The sequence below is a fragment of the Saimiri boliviensis genome, chromosome 2 (assembly GCF_048565385.1).
Source record: "Saimiri boliviensis isolate mSaiBol1 chromosome 2, mSaiBol1.pri, whole genome shotgun sequence".
Classification (NCBI taxonomy): Eukaryota; Metazoa; Chordata; class Mammalia; order Primates; family Cebidae; genus Saimiri; species Saimiri boliviensis.
In genome coordinates this window covers 26,187,689-26,205,409 of record NC_133450.1, presented here as the reverse complement: position 1 = coordinate 26,205,409, position 17,721 = coordinate 26,187,689, and the positions used below count along the sequence as shown (strand labels likewise).

Here is a 17,721-nt window from a genome sequence, read left to right as displayed (position 1 = left end):
GGTGGCTCTGGTGAACAGAGACAGTTGAGACTTCAACATTTCAACCCCATAGAAGGCAAGGAAGTGTGGCTGGAGGCTGGGGAGGCAGGGAAGAGGTATGAGGTGTGCCGGGAGAGCGGATTATGAGCATCTCTTCCCAACTCTGAGTTCCACGCATTCAGGCTGGTAGCAGGAAACAGGCCACTGCAGGACTGACACCACGGAAGTTGCCCACAAGCAACAAATCAGGGCTTCTTTTCCCTCCCAGAGAACTGGTTTACCATCACTATAGATGTGTGACACGCTCTCCTGAGCCAGTGCTGAGCTCGCCCAAGCCTGGCTACTGCGATAAGCTATCACCCCCCAACTCGGGGCAGTGCCAGCTCCCAGCCCTGCACATCCCTACAATCAGCAGAACAGAGCGGTCTGAGCAAAGGAAAGGGACCAGAACTGAGCAACCAAGTCCCTGCCTGGACTCTACTTCGCCTCAGCGGGGATGGCTTTCAGCCCAAAATGAAAGTGATGTCCAGCAGAAAGGCAGCTTGGGGCTTCAGAAACCCCTCCCGTGCAGTGGCTCATGGCAGGGGGTGGGGAAAGAAGGGCATGTGCACCACCCAGAGATAAGGAGGGGTGGCAGCAGGGCTGGATGTGCCCCTGGCCAAGGATGGCTGTGCCAATGATACGAGCGGCCCTTCCTCGGCTGGCCATGAGAGTGGCGTGTGAGTGACTCACGGGAGATCCCAGGAATCGGGATGTTTCTGCAGCTGCTGGCTAACACCTATGTGCAGAGCTGGTGCAGAAGAGCCCAGCTCCCAAGGAGGAGAAAATGAATGACCAGGTGGGACAGCATCTCCCAGCAGGCAGCAGCAGGAGGCGGCAGCAGACACAGGCAGGTATGCACATTTCCAGGGCTCCCAGGGACACCCATCTTGGGCCCTAAATACCCTTCAACCTTCTCACTAACCCCACTGAGACATCTGCCTCGGGGTCACAGGCAGAGGGCAGGCAGCCTGGGACCAACTTTGCTGGGGGAGCCCTTCACTCACCCTGTCTGGGCAGGGGCGGGGTGAGGGCCCTACCAGGAAAGTTCTCCCGGGCAACAGCAGCAGCAGCAGCAGCAGCAGCCGCCGCGGGCCCTCTCCCTGCAGCATCTGTTCGGCAGCCCCGGCATTAGTACTCCTTGGCCTCCTGCAACTGTGCCAGGTACTCCTCCAACGGGGGGTTGTCCGGGCAGGCTCGGTCGTTGTTGGGGGGGCGCACGGCGTGGAGGCGGCTCCAGTCCCCCTTGCACAGGATCCAGGGCAGCGTGTCCACCTTGAAGTGCAGCTGCGGTGACAACTGCGGGCTGATGAGGTTGGGCGCGCCGGCGCCCTTGCCGCGGGTCAGCAGCCGGCGGTGGTTGTCATAGCAGCAGTGCTGGGCGCCCAGCGTGCTGCTCTCCTCGGACAGCAGGGAGCGCAGGCAGTAGCGCGCCGTGGGGTGGTAGATGTCCAGGCGCTCGGAATGGCCACTGGCGTCCCTCCACCGATATCTGCGGCCCTGGCGCTGGTTGTCCCGCATGCTCACGGTGCGTTCTATGGCCCCCCGCGGGTAGACACACGGGCAGCTGGGCAGGTCCCGCTGCATCTGGCTTACGTAGTTGGTAAGGAAGTCGTTCTTGCAGGTCAGCCATTTCTCGCAGCTGTCCACATCTGCAGAGGGCAGGAAAGTGCAGGAGGGAAGCCAGTCAGAGAGCCGGCCACACCCGTGTGGGGTGGGGACTAAGGGCCAGTGCAAGGGGACAGAAGGCCCAGGCCCCAGCTGGTGCCTAGCCCCCCACTGACCTTGGCCAAACAAATCTGTAGCACTCTTGTTCAGGAGCTGCCACTCCTCACTGAGGGGGCCCGAGATGTTCTTGTCCTCGGTGTCTTTGGGAAGAAAAGAGGCCAGGCTGGTGACTCCCCAGGGCACCTCAGTGCCCCTGATAGGGAACTGCAGCCCTCACTAGGCTCTCAGTGCCCACAGCAGCCGAGAGAAGCCGGGGACAAGGCAGGACCACCATGTTTGTGAGCTTCCTGCATCCCCTCTCCCAAGCCCACCCACTTTTCCAAGGGACCAGCCCTCCAGTCTAAGCCACACCAGCCACTCCTATGCAGGGGCGGGGGCTCATCTCACCAGAGCAGAAGGGCAGTTCACAGCTACGGGACTCGATGGAGGTGCAGCTGTAGCCACAGGACCGAGTTCTTTGCTGTTTGCCAGCGCTGCAATTCCCACTGCAGGGAGACCAGGGACTCCACTCCTCCTGAGTCTCATGATCTGGGGCAAGACAGGGAGCTGGGGGTGAGTGCACACAGCCCACAGGGTGCATCGGTGCACATCAGCACAGGGCACCCTTTCCTCAGGTGGACGCAGCCCATGCCAGGGCTGCCAGCCTCGTGAATGAAACATGGGCTGGATTTCAGCTTCCACCTGCTCTGTCAACTGGGTACCCTTCTGCAGTGAACAACCTATGTGAAGAGACAGAACAACCCTAGCCACTTGCTCTGTGCTAACACCGCAATGAAGAGAAAATGATACCTGGGGCTGGGAGCCATCTGACTGCTATTGGTGTGACCTTGGGCAAGTCCCCCGACATCTCTGAGCTATAATTTTTTTTTTTTTTTAATTTGTTTGTTGAGTCAAGATCTTACCCTTTTGTCCAGGCTGGAGTGCAATAATGTGATCACAGCTCACTGCAGCCTTGACTTCCTGAGCTCAAGCAATCCTCCCACCTCAGCCTCCCTAGTAACTGGGACTACAGGCACACGCCACTAAGCCTGGCTAATATTTATTTATTTATTTATTTATTTTTGAGACAGAGTCTGGCTCTGTCTCCCAGGCTGGAGTGCAGTGGCGTGATCTTGGCTCACAGCAACCTCCACCTCCCCGGTTCAAGTGATTATCCTGCTTCAGCCTCCCATGTAGCTGGAATTATAGGCGTGCACCACCATGCCCAGCTAATTTTTGTATTTTTAGTACAGACAAGGTTTTACCATGTTGGCCAGGCTGGTCTTGAACTCCTGACCTCAACTGATCTGCCCACCTCGGCCTCCCAAAGTACTGGGATTACAGGTGTGAGCCACCACATCAGCCCAAGCCTGGCTAATTTTTAAATTTTTTGTAGACGGGGTTTCGCCATGTTGCCCAGGCTGGCCTTGAACTGCTGGGCTCAAGCGATTCTCCAGCCTCAGCCTCCAAAATGCTGGGACGAAAGGTGTAAGCCACCCACCTGGCCTGAGCTATAGTTTTTATGTCAATCAAAACCAAGGCTGCTAATATTCCCCTTGCACTGGAGAATTTTTTTTTTTTTTTTTTTTGAGATGGAGTTTCGCTCTTGTTACCCAGGCTGGAGTACAATGGCATGATCTCGGCTCACCGCAACCTCCGCCTCCAGGGTTCAAGCAATTCTCTTGCCTCAGCCTCTTGAGTAGCTGGGATTACGGGCACGTGCCACCATGCCCAGCTACTTTTTTGTATTTTTTTTTTTTTTTTTGAGACGGAGTTTCGCTCTTGTTACCCAGGCTGGAGTGCAATGGCGCGATCTCGGCTCACCGCAACCTCCTCCTCCTGGGTTCAGGCAATTCTCCTGCCTCAGCCTCCTGAGTAGCTGGGATTACAGGCACGCGCCACCATGTCCAGCTAATTTTTTGTATTTTTAGTAGAGACGGGGTTTCACCATGTTGGCCTGGATGGTCTCGATCTCTTGACCTCGTGATCCACCCGCCTCGGCCTCCCAAAGTGCTGGGATTACAGGCTTGAGCCACCGCGCCCGGCTGTATTTTTTTTTAGTAGAGACGGGGTTTCACCATGTTGACCAGGATGGTCTCGATCTCTTGACCTCGTGATCCACCCGCCTTGGCCTCCCAAAGTGCTGGGATTACAGGCGTGAGCCACCGTGCCTGGTGAGATATATTTTTTTAATACTTTTTTTTTTTTTAGACGGGTTTTCACCATGTTGGTCAGGCTGGTCTTGAACTCCTGACCTCAGTTGATCCGCTTGCCTTGGCCTCCAATGTGCTTGGATTACAGGCGTGAGCCACCACGCCCGGTCACATTGGAGATATTTAATAATTTCCCAGCTGGACATGTAATCCCAGCACTTCGGGAGTCTGAGGAAGGCAGATTGCTTAAACTCATGTATCTGAGACCAACCAGCCTGGGAAATACAGCAAAACCCCATCTCTACAAAAATTTTTAAAAAGCTACTCAGGAGCCTGAGGAAAGAGGATCACTTGACCCAGGGAGGTCGAGGCAGCAGTGAGCTGTGATCTTGCCAATGCATTCCAGCCATGGCTGGGCCAAAATCCTCAGACTGTGCAGAGCCTGAGACCCAGTGCTTTCTGTGGAACCCCCAAAATACTGACAACTGGTCCACACTTCACAGGCAGGCCAGCACTGGCACCGAGTTTAAGGAAAATTAATGGGAGAAAAGCTGAAAAACATGAAAATTTTTCCTTTTTTTATTTTCAGAGACAGGGTCTTGCTCTGTCACCCAGGCTAGAGTACAGGAGTGTGATCACGGCTCACTGCAGCCTTGACCTTCCGGGCTCAAGTGATCCTTCCACTTCAGCCTCCCAAGTATCTGGGACTTCAGGCAGGTGCCACTATGCCCAACTAATTTTTGTGGTTTTTTGTAGAGACAGGGTTTCACCATGTTGCCCAGGCTGGTCATGAACTCCTGAGCTTAAGCAGTCCACCTGCCTTGGCCTCCCAAAGTGCTGGGATTACAAGGCATGAGCCACTGTGCCCAGCCAGTGATGAAAATTTTCTGTGAGTTTACATTATTTTAGTGAATTGGAAAGAGCCTGTCACAACTTAGTCTTAATCACAGGTACCTCTGTCCATTGACAAGACACCAGGGCTCCAAGGGAAATGACTACAAGTATGCATAAAACATGTCTGCACCCAGAGGAAACTTAAACCACAATATGCAAAAATAGAAATCATCATCATGGCCAGGCTCACGCCTGTAATCCCCACACTTTGGGAGGCTGAGGTGGGCAGATCACTTGAGGTCAGGAATTTGAGACCAGCTGGCCAACATGGTGAAACCCCGACTCTACTAAAAATACAAAAATTGGCTGGGCATGGTGGTGGGTGCCTGTAATCCTAGCTAATCGGGAAGCTGAGATACAAGAATCATTTGAACCCGGGAGGCGGAGGTTGCAGTTAGCCAAGATCATGCCACTGCACTCCAGCCTGGGCAACAAAGTGAGATTCTACCTCAAAAAAAAAAAAAATCTGTCATCATGAGAAGCTAGTAGGTTTAAGGTAATATTTTCTGAACAGTTTGTGCTGTTGTTATGTCTTCTTCTAACCAAAATAATAAAAATAACCAATATTTTCTTTACTCCACGCTGGCACTATGTATGTCTTAACTCAATACTCTCTACAGCCAACTCCACGCAGTAAAGGCTGTACTGTTCCCTATTCTATAGAAGAAGGAACTCAGGCACAGAGAGTTGGAGAATCTTGCCCAAGGTCACTCGGCTGGTAGGCAGCAAAGCCAGGAGTCAAATTCACACACACAATCTGAAAATAAGGTCAGTCGTGAGTGGCGGAATTTAAAATTTCTCAATCCTTGGAAACTCACAGACGTAAATAAATATAATAGTAACAAATGTCTTTTGCTTAGGGGGTATCAAGGCCAAATGTTGTTTAGAAAAAAAGAAGAAGAAAAAAAGGCTGGACACAGTGGCTCATGCCTGTAGTCCCAGCACTTTGGGAGGCCAAGGTGGGAGGACTGCTTGAGCCCAGGAGTTTGAGACCAGCCTGTGCGACATAGGGAGACCTTCTCTCTACTAAAAAATGAAAAATAAAGAAAAAATTAGCCTACCCTGGTGGCACGCACCTGTGGTTCCAGCTATTCGGGGGCCAAGGTGGGAAGATCTCTTGAGCCCAGGAGTTTGAGGCTGCAGTGAACCACGATCATGCCACTGCACTCTAGCCTGGGCAATAGAGCAAGACTTGATCTCAAAAAAAGGAAAAACTTTGCGAGCTATTGGCAATATTACTTTTGAGTCGATGATGGTGTCTGAACAGGCCCTAAGCACCTGGCTTCCCCAGATGCTCCTGGCTGGGAAGCCTCTGCCCTCTTCCCCACCCCCATTTCCACTCGGGACCTATAGGGTAGCAGCCGGGGGATGGCAAGATGGGGGTGCCCACCTTTGATGTTAAACTCCTTGAGGACCCAAGCCCTGGGGAACAGCCTGCCCTGGTCCCAGTTGTCTGTAGTCCCATTGAACCAGAGCTCCTCCTCTTCATCATCGTCCTCCTTTTTGTCTTCTTGGTCCAGATCCTTGATTTCCTCTACAGAATAATCCTTGTCTTCCTCCTTTTCCTCCCGCTTCTCCTCTTGTTCCCCTGGGGCTCTGTCCTTGAGATGAGTACCCCCTTCCTCTTCTCCCAGAGAAGCTCTCTTGCACAATATGGATGGAAAATAAGTAAAATAAAATCATTTATGTGAAACAGAACTTTGGAAACATTATTTTTGGCTATTCAGGAAAGTAACATGAGGCTCACTGAACAAAATTTGAAAAAAACCAGCAAACTATGAAGAAGAAAATGAAAATCGCCTATATTCCGGCCAGGCTTGGTGGCTCAGCCTGTAATCCCAGCACTTCGGGAGGTTGAAGTGGGTGGATCACAAGGTTAGGAGTTCAAGACCAGCCTGGCCAACATGGTGAAACCCTGTCTTTACTAAAAATACAAAAATTAGCCGGATATGGTGGCGCACCTAGCTGCTGGGGAAGCTGAGACAGGATAATCGCTTGAACCTGGGAAGCAGAGGTTGCGATGAGCAGAGACCATGCCATTGCACTCCAGCCTGTGCAACAGAGCGAGACTCCATCTCAAAAAAAAAAAAAAAAGAAGAAAAGAAAAATCACCTATACTCTTATCACTGACAGAAAAAAAACCTTCCATTTTTTTGTGTGTGTAGCTAGATAGAGAAAAGAAGAAAGACACTTGAAATAATTTTAGGATTGTGTTTTATACTTTTGTGGTCTTTTTTCCCCTTCTGGCGAAAGTGTTTTGTAAACTGTAGCTGCTACACAAACATGCAGAATTACTATCATGAGAGACTCACCCCAGGCAGTGGTGCTTCTAACTAGAATTCTGCCAGCCACTCTCATTTCCTCTCCTATAAAGCCTTTCAGGTGGCTGTCCCCCATGCCACCAGCCCACCCCATTCTATACTGAACCCCTTCTTTAGGGGCTGCAGGTAAGGTGTGGGGTCTGGGTGGGGATTAGACCCACGGGTCTTTTCCGGGAAGCCTCCCCAGATTCCTGGGATCCCTTGCAGCCCACAGAGCATTTCCCACTCACTGGTGCTCACACAGCCCTGCTAGGTTGGTGCTGCTTGTCTCTTGCCATGGTCTAAAGAACAGAGGCTCAAAGAGCCAAGAGATTTGCCCAAGGCCCACAGCTAGAAAGTACAGGGGTAGGTACTCTGCCTGCTACACCAGAGAGAGAACATGGAAGCCTGTCCTCTGACCCCACACAGAAGCCCCACCTTCCACAGAGTCCAAGATGAAGGCTATCCTGAGTCCACCCTCTCAATCCCCTTCTCTCTGGGTGTCTGAGGGGCTGCTGGCCCTTCTGAAGCTCTCTCACCTGGATATCAGGGTTTGGGGTACTCAAGGCTGTGTTGACCAATCCCGGCAGCTTCTGCAGCTCCAGCAGCAAGGGAGTAACCTCCGGGGTCCTGGGAGGGGTGGCCTTGCCTGGGGTTGTGGGAGGGGTGGCATGGCCCAGGGTCAGAGCTGCCGGCTCAGTGAGAGTCCAGCGTTCCTGTTGGTGTGGCTCTGCCTGCAGGTGGGTTCGGGGGAGCAGTGGTCCCTCCTCCTCTTCCTTCGGAGACTTAGGATCTGGGGAGGCTGAGGCCTGAGGGAGAGAGAGGGAAGATGAGGTAACGGGTCACGGCTTACCCCAGGGGGACCAGAAAAAGGCTGGCCAGGCGGATCCAGGAGCCCTGGGGTCTGCCCAGGTCATAAACTCACACTGTGACTTAACAACTCTCTGGAGTGTGTATATGTAATATAAAATCTGCATACGGGCCGGGCACGGTGGCTCACGCTTGTAATCCCAGCACTTTGGGAGGCCAAGGCGGGTGGATCACGAGGTCAAGAGATCGAGACTATCCTGGTCAACATGGTGAAACCCCGTCTCTACTAAAATACAAAAATTAGCCGGGCATGGTGACGCACGCCTGTAGTCCCAGCTACTCAGGAAGCTGAGGCAGGAGAATTGTTTGAACCCGGGAGCCAGAAGTTGCAGTGAGCAGCGATTGCACCATTGCATGCCTGCCTGGGTAACAAGAGGGAAACTCTGTCTCAAAAAAAAAAAAAAAAAAAAATCTGCATACGACCTCCTGCTTTCAGGCCCTCAGTGTGTAAGTGAGGGTGTAGCTGATCAAACAGTGAATTATGTCCACAAAGTGCTTTCACAGCGGACGTCAGCATGCGGCATGAAAAGGAGGGTCATTTCCCAGATGAAGAAGGAGGCCCAAGAAGGGGAGACAGCCGTTTCAGAGAGTGGAGCCCTTTGCAGACAATGTGCCTCCAAACCCCCGGGGCCCTCAATGCCAGAGCAGGAAGCCCCCAGGGATGCGCCTGGTCCTATTGGGGAGTGGGTGGCAGGCCTGGGCCTTTCCCCTCGGCCTGATCCTGTCCACTCCGCCCTGCCCAGGCCAACAATGGGAGGGCTGTGTTCCTTGGCGCCTCTGAACACAGTTACCTTCCTCTGCCTGCCTGCCTGGGGCCTGGGGCCTGGTTCTTTTTCTGTTTTTTTTTTGTTTTTTTTTTTGTTTTTTTTTTTTTTAGATGGAGTCTTACTCTGTTGCCCAGGCTGGAGTGCAGTGGCTCGATCCTGGCTCATTGCAACCTCTGCCTCCCAGGTTCAAGCAATTCTTCTGCCTCAGCCTCCGAGTAGCTGGGATTACAGGCACCCACCACCACGCTTGGCTAATTTTTGTATTTTTAGTAGACATGGGATGTCATCATGTTGGTCAGGCTGGCCTCAAACTCCTGACCTTGTGATCCATCCACCTCAGCATCCCAAAGTGCTGGGATTGCAGGCATGAGCCACCATGCCTGGCTTTTTTTTTTTTTTTTTTTTTTTTTTGAGACAGAGTTTCGTTTTTGTTGCCCGGTCTAGAGTACAATGGCGCAATCTCGGCTCACTGCAACCTCCACCTCCCAGATTCAATCAATTCTCCTGCCTCAGCCTCCTAAGTAGCTGGGACTACAGGCATGTGCCACCACGCCTGGCTAATTTTGATATTTAGTAGAGAAAGGGTTTCTCCAAGTTGGTCAGGCTGGTCTTGAACTCCCGACCTCAGGTGATCCGCCCGCCTTGGCCTCCCAAAGAGCAGAGATTATAGGCGAGAGCCACCGCGCCCAGCCATCTCCTTTTTCTACTCCAGGCTGCTGGTATGGCTGACTCAGCCAGTTCATCCCTTCCAACAGCCACTCACCACGTTGTCCTCACCGGGACAGTCCCCTTCAAAAACCAGGGGCTGGGCCAGACGTCTGTAATCCCAGCACTTTGGGAGGCTGAGGTGGGCAGATCATGAGATCAGGAGTTTGAGACCAGCCTGACCAACATGCTGAAACCCTCGTCTCTACTAAAACTCCAAAAATTAGCCAGGCATGATGGTGCGCACCTGTAGTCCCAGTTACTCAGGAGGTTGAGGCGGGAGAATTGCTTGAACCTAGGAGGCAGAGGTTGCAGTGAGCCACTGCACTCCAGCCTGTGCTGCAGTGAGACCCTATCTTTATTTTAAAAAAAAAAAAAAGGATAGGAGAATTGAGAGAGGACAGACAGCTCTTCCAGTCTTCTGCAAGGACTGTCCCACGTTGGGTGGAATGGGAGAGGTTCGTGCTGCTGCAGCAGGAGCATGAAAGACGCATGGAGCATGAAAGGTGATCTGCCTGCCTCAGGCTCCCAAAGTGCTAGGATTATAGGCATGAGCCGATGCTGCACTCGGCCTTTTTTTTTTTTAAACAGAGACAGGTTCTCACTCTGCCCGGCTGGAGTGCACTGGTGCGATCATAGCTCAGAGCAGCCGTGAACTTCTGGCCTCAAGTAATCGTCCCGCCTAGGCCTTCCGAAGTGGTATGATTACAGGCGTGAGCCACCGTGCCCAGCCTCTCTTGCCTAAGTCTAGCCCCCTCAACCCCGTGTGGCACCAAGTCCCCAGTTCTTCTTTCTCCCATGTAAAGGTCTTCCCTTGCCTGCCAAGGAGGTGGTGGGTGCCAGGGTTAGATGCCCTGGAGTTCTGGAATTAAGCAAAACTGAGTGGGGATCCTGGCTCACCACATACTAACCCTGGGTTAGTTATTGGACCTGCTGTCAGTTTCCTCATCCCTAAAATAATAACAAGACAAGGAACACACATGGAGGCTGTTTGAGTTGTTCTGATCCTAACCAGAACAGAAGATACCCAAGGCAGAGCTGGGTCACTCTTTGCCTGCTTTCAGCACCCAACAAACTGACCTCAGCCTCTTTTTTTTTTTTTTAAAGACAGGGCTTGGCCTGGCATGGTGGCTCCCACCTGTAATCCCAGCACATTAGGAGGCTGAGGAGGGTAGATCACCTGAGGTCGGGAATTTGAGACCAGCCTGGCCAATAAGGGACAACCCGTCACTACTAAAAATGCAAAAACATAACTCGATCAAGACAGTTGCAGGTGGGCAGGAAAAGAAAATGCAAAAACATTAGCCAGACATGGTGGCACACACCTGTAATCCCAGGTACTTGGGAGGCTGAGGCTGGAGAATCTGTTGAACCTGAGAGGTGGAAGTTGCAGTGAGCCAAGAATGCGCCATTGCATTCCAGCCTGGACAGCTGACTGAGACTCTATCTCAAAAAAAAAAAAAAAAAAAAAAAAAAAAGACAGGGTCTTGCTCTATCACCCAGGATGGAGGACAGTGGTGGGTTCATAGCTCAGTGCAGCCTCGAACTCCTGGTGATCCTCCCATTTACCCTCCAAGTACTAGCACTATACTCATGCACCACCTGTGCCGGGCTTGGCCCAGCTTCTTTTATTTATGTAATTAATTAATTAATATGAAGACAGGGTCTCGCTCTGTCACCCAGGCTGGAGTGCAGTGGTACAATCACAGCTCACTGCAGCCTCAACCTCCTGGGCTCAAGTGATTCTCCCACCTTAGCCCTTAATAGCTGGGATTACAGGTGCGTGCCATTGCGCTTGGCTAATTTTTGTATTTTTAGTAGAGACAGGGTTTCTCCATGTTGCCCAGGCTGATCTTGAACTTCTGAGCTCAAGTGATCCATCTGCCTTGGCTTCCCAAAGTGCTGGGATTATAGGCATGAGCCACCATGCCCAGCCCCCAGCCTCTTTTTGTGATGACGTCACCATCCACCTCTCCGGTGCTTTTTCACCCAGCACTGCATCTGACAAAATGAGTTCTTATTTTCCTGTAGGAGTAAATTGAGGCTCAGCAACAGGCCTGTCAAGAGAAGAGTGGGGGCACACTTTGTTTACAAGGCTAATGATTCTTTTCAAGACTTCAGATGAGCAGACTGGAACACGACACGCAAAGATGTACCATCAGAGATCTAATCACAGACCTGGCTCCTGGCTAGACTTAACTTTTCTATGCCTCAATTTTTTCACCTGGAAAATGGAGACAATGCTCATGTCAAGGTGATATGACAAAGAAATGACCTCACGTTAAGTAATTCATTCCGACTCTATAAAGCCCAGAGATTGCTCACTTCCCTTTCAGCAATCTTTACTTTTAGATCCAGGGGTTTTATGTTCTTTCGCTTCTTCATTAAGGTCATTGTGCTGGTCAGTTATCTATTTACTTATTTAATTTTTGAAACAGAGTCTCACTCTGTCTCCCAGGCTGGTGCAGTGGTACAATCTTGGCTCACTGTGACCTCTGCCTTTCGGGTTCAGGCAATTCTCCTGTCTCAGCCTCCTGAGTAGCGGGGACTACAGGCACTCACCACCATGCTTGGCTAATTTTTGTGTTTTTAGTAGAGACGGGGTTTCACCATCTTGGCCAGGCTGGTCTTGAACTCCTGACCTCAAGTGATTCACCCTCCTCAGCTTTCCAAAGTGCTGAGATTACAGGTGTGAGCCACCATGCTCATCCTGGTCAGTTTTCTGTGACATACCACCCAAGTTCTTAGAATAGCAATCTGCATTCTCTCAACATGACTCCTTAAACTAACACCTTTGCTGCATACAGCTTTCACACAAATCATGCAGACTCATGGGATGATGTCAAAGCTGGACAAGACCATGGAGATGACCTAGGCTCTCTTTTTTCATTTTACTTATTTATTTATTTATTTATTTTTGAGACAGGATCTCGCTTTGTCACCCAGGCTGGAATGCAGTGGCGGGATCTCAGCTCATGCAGCCTCTGCCTGACAGGTTCAAGTGATCCTTCCACTTCAGCCTCCTGAGTAGCTGGGATTATAGTTATGCACCATAACACCCAGCTAATTTTTGTATTTTTCAGGGGTAGAGATGGGTTTTTCACCATGTTGCTCAGGCAGGTCTTGAACTCCTGGGCTCAATCAATTCTCCCACCTTGGCCTCCCAAAGTGCTGGGATAACAGGTGTGAGCCACCACACAGGCCCCTCTTTTTCAATGTGAGGAAATCATCTGAGGTGAGTCACACATGCATTAGTGACCCACTGGGACCAGAACCCCAAGCCCTAAACTCCAAGCTCTGCTTTTTCGTTGTGGCACTAATTTGTTTTCACATGTTTTGGATGACTCTGCCAGGCTTTGTACTAGAGCTGAGGATATGATCTTGGCTCTGAAATAATCCATCATTTAGGGTGTTCTTATTGGTGGAAGATTTGGCAAACATGCTAAAAATAATTACAATACAAAGCGATCAGTACTAAAATAGAAACATTTTTGCCAAGCGAGCAGAAACAATGCCAGTTTAATTAATTTGATTATCATTGTCATCTCTATTAGGAGGAGGGACTGGCGAGGGGCCTCTTCTGTCTACCATAGTCATTCTCCACTATGGGCAGTGGGATGGGGTGTCCCACAGGAAACCTGTGGCAGTTCTGGTCCTGGTGACGAGTGCTACAGGCACCTGGGGTTGGAGGCCAGGAATGCTGCTAACCATTCTATAATGCGTGAGATAGCAGCCCTTACCACAAAGAATTATATGGCCCAAAATGATAAGGGTGCTGAGGCTGAAAAGAATCAGTCTAAAGGATGCATTCTTTTTTGTTTGTTTGTTTGTTTGTTTTTTTGAGACGGAGTTTCCCTCTAGTTACCCAGGCTGGAGTGCAATGGCGCGATCTCGGCTCACCACAACCTCCGCCTCCTGGGTTCAGGCAATTCTCCTGCCTCAGCCTCCTGAGTAGCTGGGATTACAGGCACGTGCCACCATGCCCAGCTAATTTTTTTTTGTAATTTTAGTAGAGACAGGGTTTCACCAAGTTGACCAGAATGGTCTCGATCTCTTGACCTCGTGATCCACCCGCTTCAGCCTCCCAAAGTGCTGGGATTACAGGCTTGAGCCACCGCGCCCAGCCAGGATGCATTCTTTTTTTTTTTTTTTTTTTTTTTTAATGTTTAGTTTTTTTGTTTTTTTTTGTTGTTGTTTTTTTTTTTTGAAACGGAGTTTCGCTCTTGTTACCCAGGCTGGAGTGCAATGGCGCAATCTCGGCTCACCGCAACCTCCTCTTCCTGGGCTCAGGCAATTCTCCTGCCTCAGCTTCCTGAGTAGCTGGGATTACAGGCACGTGCCACCATACCCAGCTAATTTTTTGCACTTTTAGTAGAGACGGGGTTTCACCATGTTGACCAGGATGGTCTCGATCTCTCAACCTCGTGATCCACCTGCCTCGGCCTCCCAAAGTGCTGGGATTACAGGCTTGAGCCACCGCGCCCGGCCAGGGTGCATTCTTAATAGGGGCAATAACTAGATCTTGTGAGAGATAAAAAAGTCTTATGATATTACAATGGTTCGTGAGATTCCAAAGGGCCATAATACATAAACAGACAGTATGTCTGTGGTATTAAAATTTCATGGCGAGGTTGGGTGCAGTGGCTCACGCCTGTAATCCCAGTGCTTTGGGAGGTCAAGGCCGATGGATCACTTGAGGTCAGGAGTTCTAGACTACCCTGGTCAACATGGTAAAAACCCATCTTTCCTTAAAAAATACAAAAATTATCTGGAGGCCGGGCGCAGTGGCTCAAGCCTGTAATCCCAGCACTTTGGGAGGCTGAGGCGGGTGGATCACAAGGTCAAGAGATCGAGACCAACCTGGTCAACATGGTGAAACCCCGTCTCTACTAAAAATACAAAAAATTAGCTGGGTATGGTGGCGCATGCCTACCATTGCACTCCAGCCTGGGTAACGAGCGAAACTCCGTCTCAAAAAAAAAAAAAAAATTATCTGGGCGTGTTGACAGGCATCTGTAATCCCAGCTACTTGGGGGGCTGAGGCAGAAGACTCCCTCGAACTTGCGGGTAGAGGTTGAGCCGAGATTGAGCAAGACTCCATGTCAAAAAAAAAAAAAAAATTTGGCTAGGCGTGGTGGCTCACACCTGTAATCCTAGCACTTTGGGAGGCTGAGGCAGGCAGATCACCTGAGGTCGAGAGTTTGAGACCAATCTAACCAAAATGGAGAAACCCCGTCTCTACTAAAAATACAAAAATTGGCCAGGCATGGTGGCGCATGCCTGTAATCCCAGCTACTCGGGAGGCTGCGGCAGGAGAAATGCTTGAACCTGGGAGGTGGAGGTTGTGGTGAGCTGAGATCACGTCACTGCACTCCAGCCTGGGCAACAAGAGCATCATAAATAAATAAACAAACAAATAAATAAATAAATTCATGGGGACTGGGGACAGGAAAAAAATCTAAAAGATTCCTTGGCCAGGCATAGTAGCTCAGGACTGTAATCCAAGCACTTTGGAGGCCTAGGCGGGTGGATCACCTGATGTTGGGAGTTCAAGACCAGCCTGACCAACATGGTGAAACCTCGTCTTAAAAAAGAAAAAAAAATTAAAAAAAAAAAAAAAAAGAGCCGGGCGTGGTGGCTCAAGCCTGTAATCCCAGCACTTTGGGAGGCCGAGGCGGGTGGATCACGAGGTCGAGAGATCGAGACCATCCTGGTCAACATGGTGAAACCCCGTCTCTACTAAAAATCTAAAAAATTAGCTGGGCATGGTGGCGCGTGCCTGTAATCCCAGCTACTCAGGAGGCTGAGGCAGGAGAATTGCCTGAACCCAGGAGGCGGAGGTTGCGGTGAGCCGAGATCGCGCCATTGCACTCCAGCCTGTGTAACAAGAGCGAAACTCTGTCTCAAAAAAAAAAAAAAAAAAAAAAAAAAAAAAAAAAAAAAAGATTCCTTAAGGGGGCAGAAAAAAAAAGTAGCAAAACAGGTCTACAGACACATCCTCAAGTGCAGCCAGGCTCCTGCTTCCTTCCCACAGCCTCTGGAGGGCTTCAGCAGCCTGGGCACTAGTAGCATAGCCCAAATTCTAGCTCTCACTCACTCATTCACTCAGTCTCCCACACCCTGCACGCCCATATAGATCCTCAGTGTCGTCATCTCAAAAACAGGGAAGAAGGCTGGGCGCGGTGGCTCAAGCCTGTAATCCCAGCACTTTGGGAGGCCAAGGCGGGTGAATCACGAGGTCGAGAGATCGAGACCATCCTGGTCAACATGGTGAAACCCCGTCTCTACTAAAAGTACAAAAAAATTAGCTGGGCATGGTGGCACGTGCCTGTAATCTCAGCTACTCAGGAGGCTGAGGCAGGAGAATTGCCTGAACCCGGGAGGCGGAGGTTGCGGTGAGCCGAGATCGCGCCATTGCACTCCAGCCTGGGTAACAAGAGCGAAACTCCGTCTCAAAAAAAAAAAAAAAAAAAAAAAAAAAAAACAGGGAAGAATGGCCGGGCACCATGGTTCAAGCCCGTAATACCAGCATTTTGGGAGGCTGAGGTGGGAGGATTGCTTGAGGCCAGGAGTTCAAGACCAGCCTAGGAGACATAGTGAGACTCCATTTCTACGAAATAAAAGATAAAAATAAAAATAGCCAGGTGTGGCTGTACATGCTTGTGGTCCCAGGTATCAAGGAGGCTGAGGCCAGAGGATGGATTGAGTCCAGTAGGTTGAGGCTACTCCAGCCTGAGTGACAGAGACCCTGTCTCAAAAAAAAAAAAAAAACAAAAAACAAAAAACAAAAAAAACAGAAAGAAAAAGAGAGAGAAAGAAAAGGAAGGAAGGAAGGGATGGAGGGAGGGAAAATGGGAAGAATTAAAGAATTATTCTGGCCTCCTACAACTCAGTACATAGAATTCAGGACCCAAGACCTAAGATCACCTGCCACACAGGCCTGCTCCTGCAACCCTAATACAAATCTGGCTGTCTTTGTTCCCATGGGAATGAATGTCCGCTGCATTTCAAGGGGCAACAAGCTGGACTGTAGACCCCTCAGTGACTGGAAGACACAGGGCTTGACAGACCATGGCTTCCCTCCACGTGGCCAACACCACTCTTCCATCTCATTTCTGTTTTATACCCCAATGCCCACCCACAGGCCTCCAGGACAGCGTCAGTCTGGGGCTGGACACCCCGGCCAGCAGTTGGAGAGCCCCACCGTGCCTCCGCTTGTCTCATGGAAGGGGCTCACCTGACCGTTTGAACCTCAGCGGCCCTGGCCCGCCTCTCCGCAAAGGGCCAGCTTCCTCGCACCGTTGGGACTCCTCTCCCAGCCAGCGCGCACCTGAACAGGGGGCTGGCTGCAGGCGAGGTTTGCTGGGGGCGAGGAAACTCAGCCATCGCTGACTGTCGGCCACCTCACTCGGCACAGAAGTTAAACTTGTCCCCAGGCGGGTCTGCAGCGGCTCCTCCAGAGCTCGCGGCCACGCGCGGGGAGTGGGAGCCTCGAGGTCCGGCGCACCTGGCCAGCGCCCGGTATCGGGGGCGGTCCAGCCCGCCCTGGACCCTCTCCCTCGGGGGGTCGCCCTCCGGCGTGTGTCCCGGTCCCGCTCCATGCACGGCTAGAGCCGGCGGACCGGGGAGGAGAGACCGCGCGCGCTGCAGCCCCGTGCCGCCGCCACTCACCTCTGCCAGCCTCCCGCGGCTGCGGGGCTGAACTTCGCCGCCCCGCGGCTCCCTCATGGGGAGCCCTAGCGCCGCGGTCAGCAGCGCCGCCAGCAGCAGCACGCAGAGGAGCAGCCCGGCTCGGCCGCGGAGCGCACGCATCGTGTCGGTCCCGAGGCAGCTCTGCCGGAGCTTCCGCCCGCGGCCGCTAACCCAGTCGCGCCCCGCCTCGCCTCCTCCGTGGGCGGGACCGCGGGGGCTGCGGCTCAGGCCAGGCACCCCCTGCCCCCGAGCGCCTGGGGACCCTGAGGGACGCGCGGGGCACAGGGGCGCGCGGGGCAGGGGTCGCAGCTCGCACGGCCTCTCTGACCCCGGCCCCCGCGTGGGCGCCGGCGCAGCTCTGGGGTCCGCGCACCGGGACGCCCCCCGCCCTCCCGGGAGAAGCCCCTCGACGCTCCCCCCTCCAGTCTCGGCCCCGCAGACGGCTCTCTTTGATCTGGCCGCCTCCTCGCCTTCAGTCCCCGCCGCTGTCCCCGTCGCAGCCTCCAGCGAATTCCTGCTCCCGGCGCGCTCCAGCCCCGCGCTGCGACTCCTGCGGGGTCCTGAGGGTCCGACGCCACCTCCGCCCTCCCCGACCGTGCTCCGACTGCGACCCGG

General features: G+C 52.1%; 1 protein-coding gene across 1 annotated transcript; it reads right to left on the bottom strand.

The window, feature by feature from the left end:
• Positions 1-889: 889 nt before the first annotated feature.
• ISM2 (isthmin 2) lies at positions 890-17,232 on the bottom strand. The gene is made up of 6 exons (XM_003924604.3): positions 17,086-17,232; positions 7,493-7,881; positions 6,163-6,413; positions 2,134-2,274; positions 1,803-1,886; positions 890-1,670 (listed from the first exon to the last, which is right to left on the bottom strand). Exons 1-6 carry the CDS (start codon positions 17,224-17,226, stop codon positions 1,150-1,152), a joined length of 1,527 nt encoding a protein of 508 aa, XP_003924653.1. The 5' UTR covers positions 17,227-17,232; the 3' UTR covers positions 890-1,149.
• Positions 17,233-17,721: the final 489 nt, after the last annotated feature.

Coding starts and splice junctions, on each gene's coding strand:
- ISM2 (XM_003924604.3), bottom strand. CDS start 17,226: ATGCGTGCGCTCCGCGGCCGAGCCGGGCTGCTCCTCTGCGTGCTGCTG. Junction 2,275..6,162: donor CAAGGAGTTTAACATCAAAG/GTGGGCACCCCC, acceptor GTCTTGCCCCAG/ATCATGAGACTCAGGAGGAG. Junction 1,671..1,802: donor TACAGATTTGTTTGGCCAAG/GTCAGTGGGGGG, acceptor TGCCCTCTGCAG/ATGTGGACAGCTGCGAGAAA.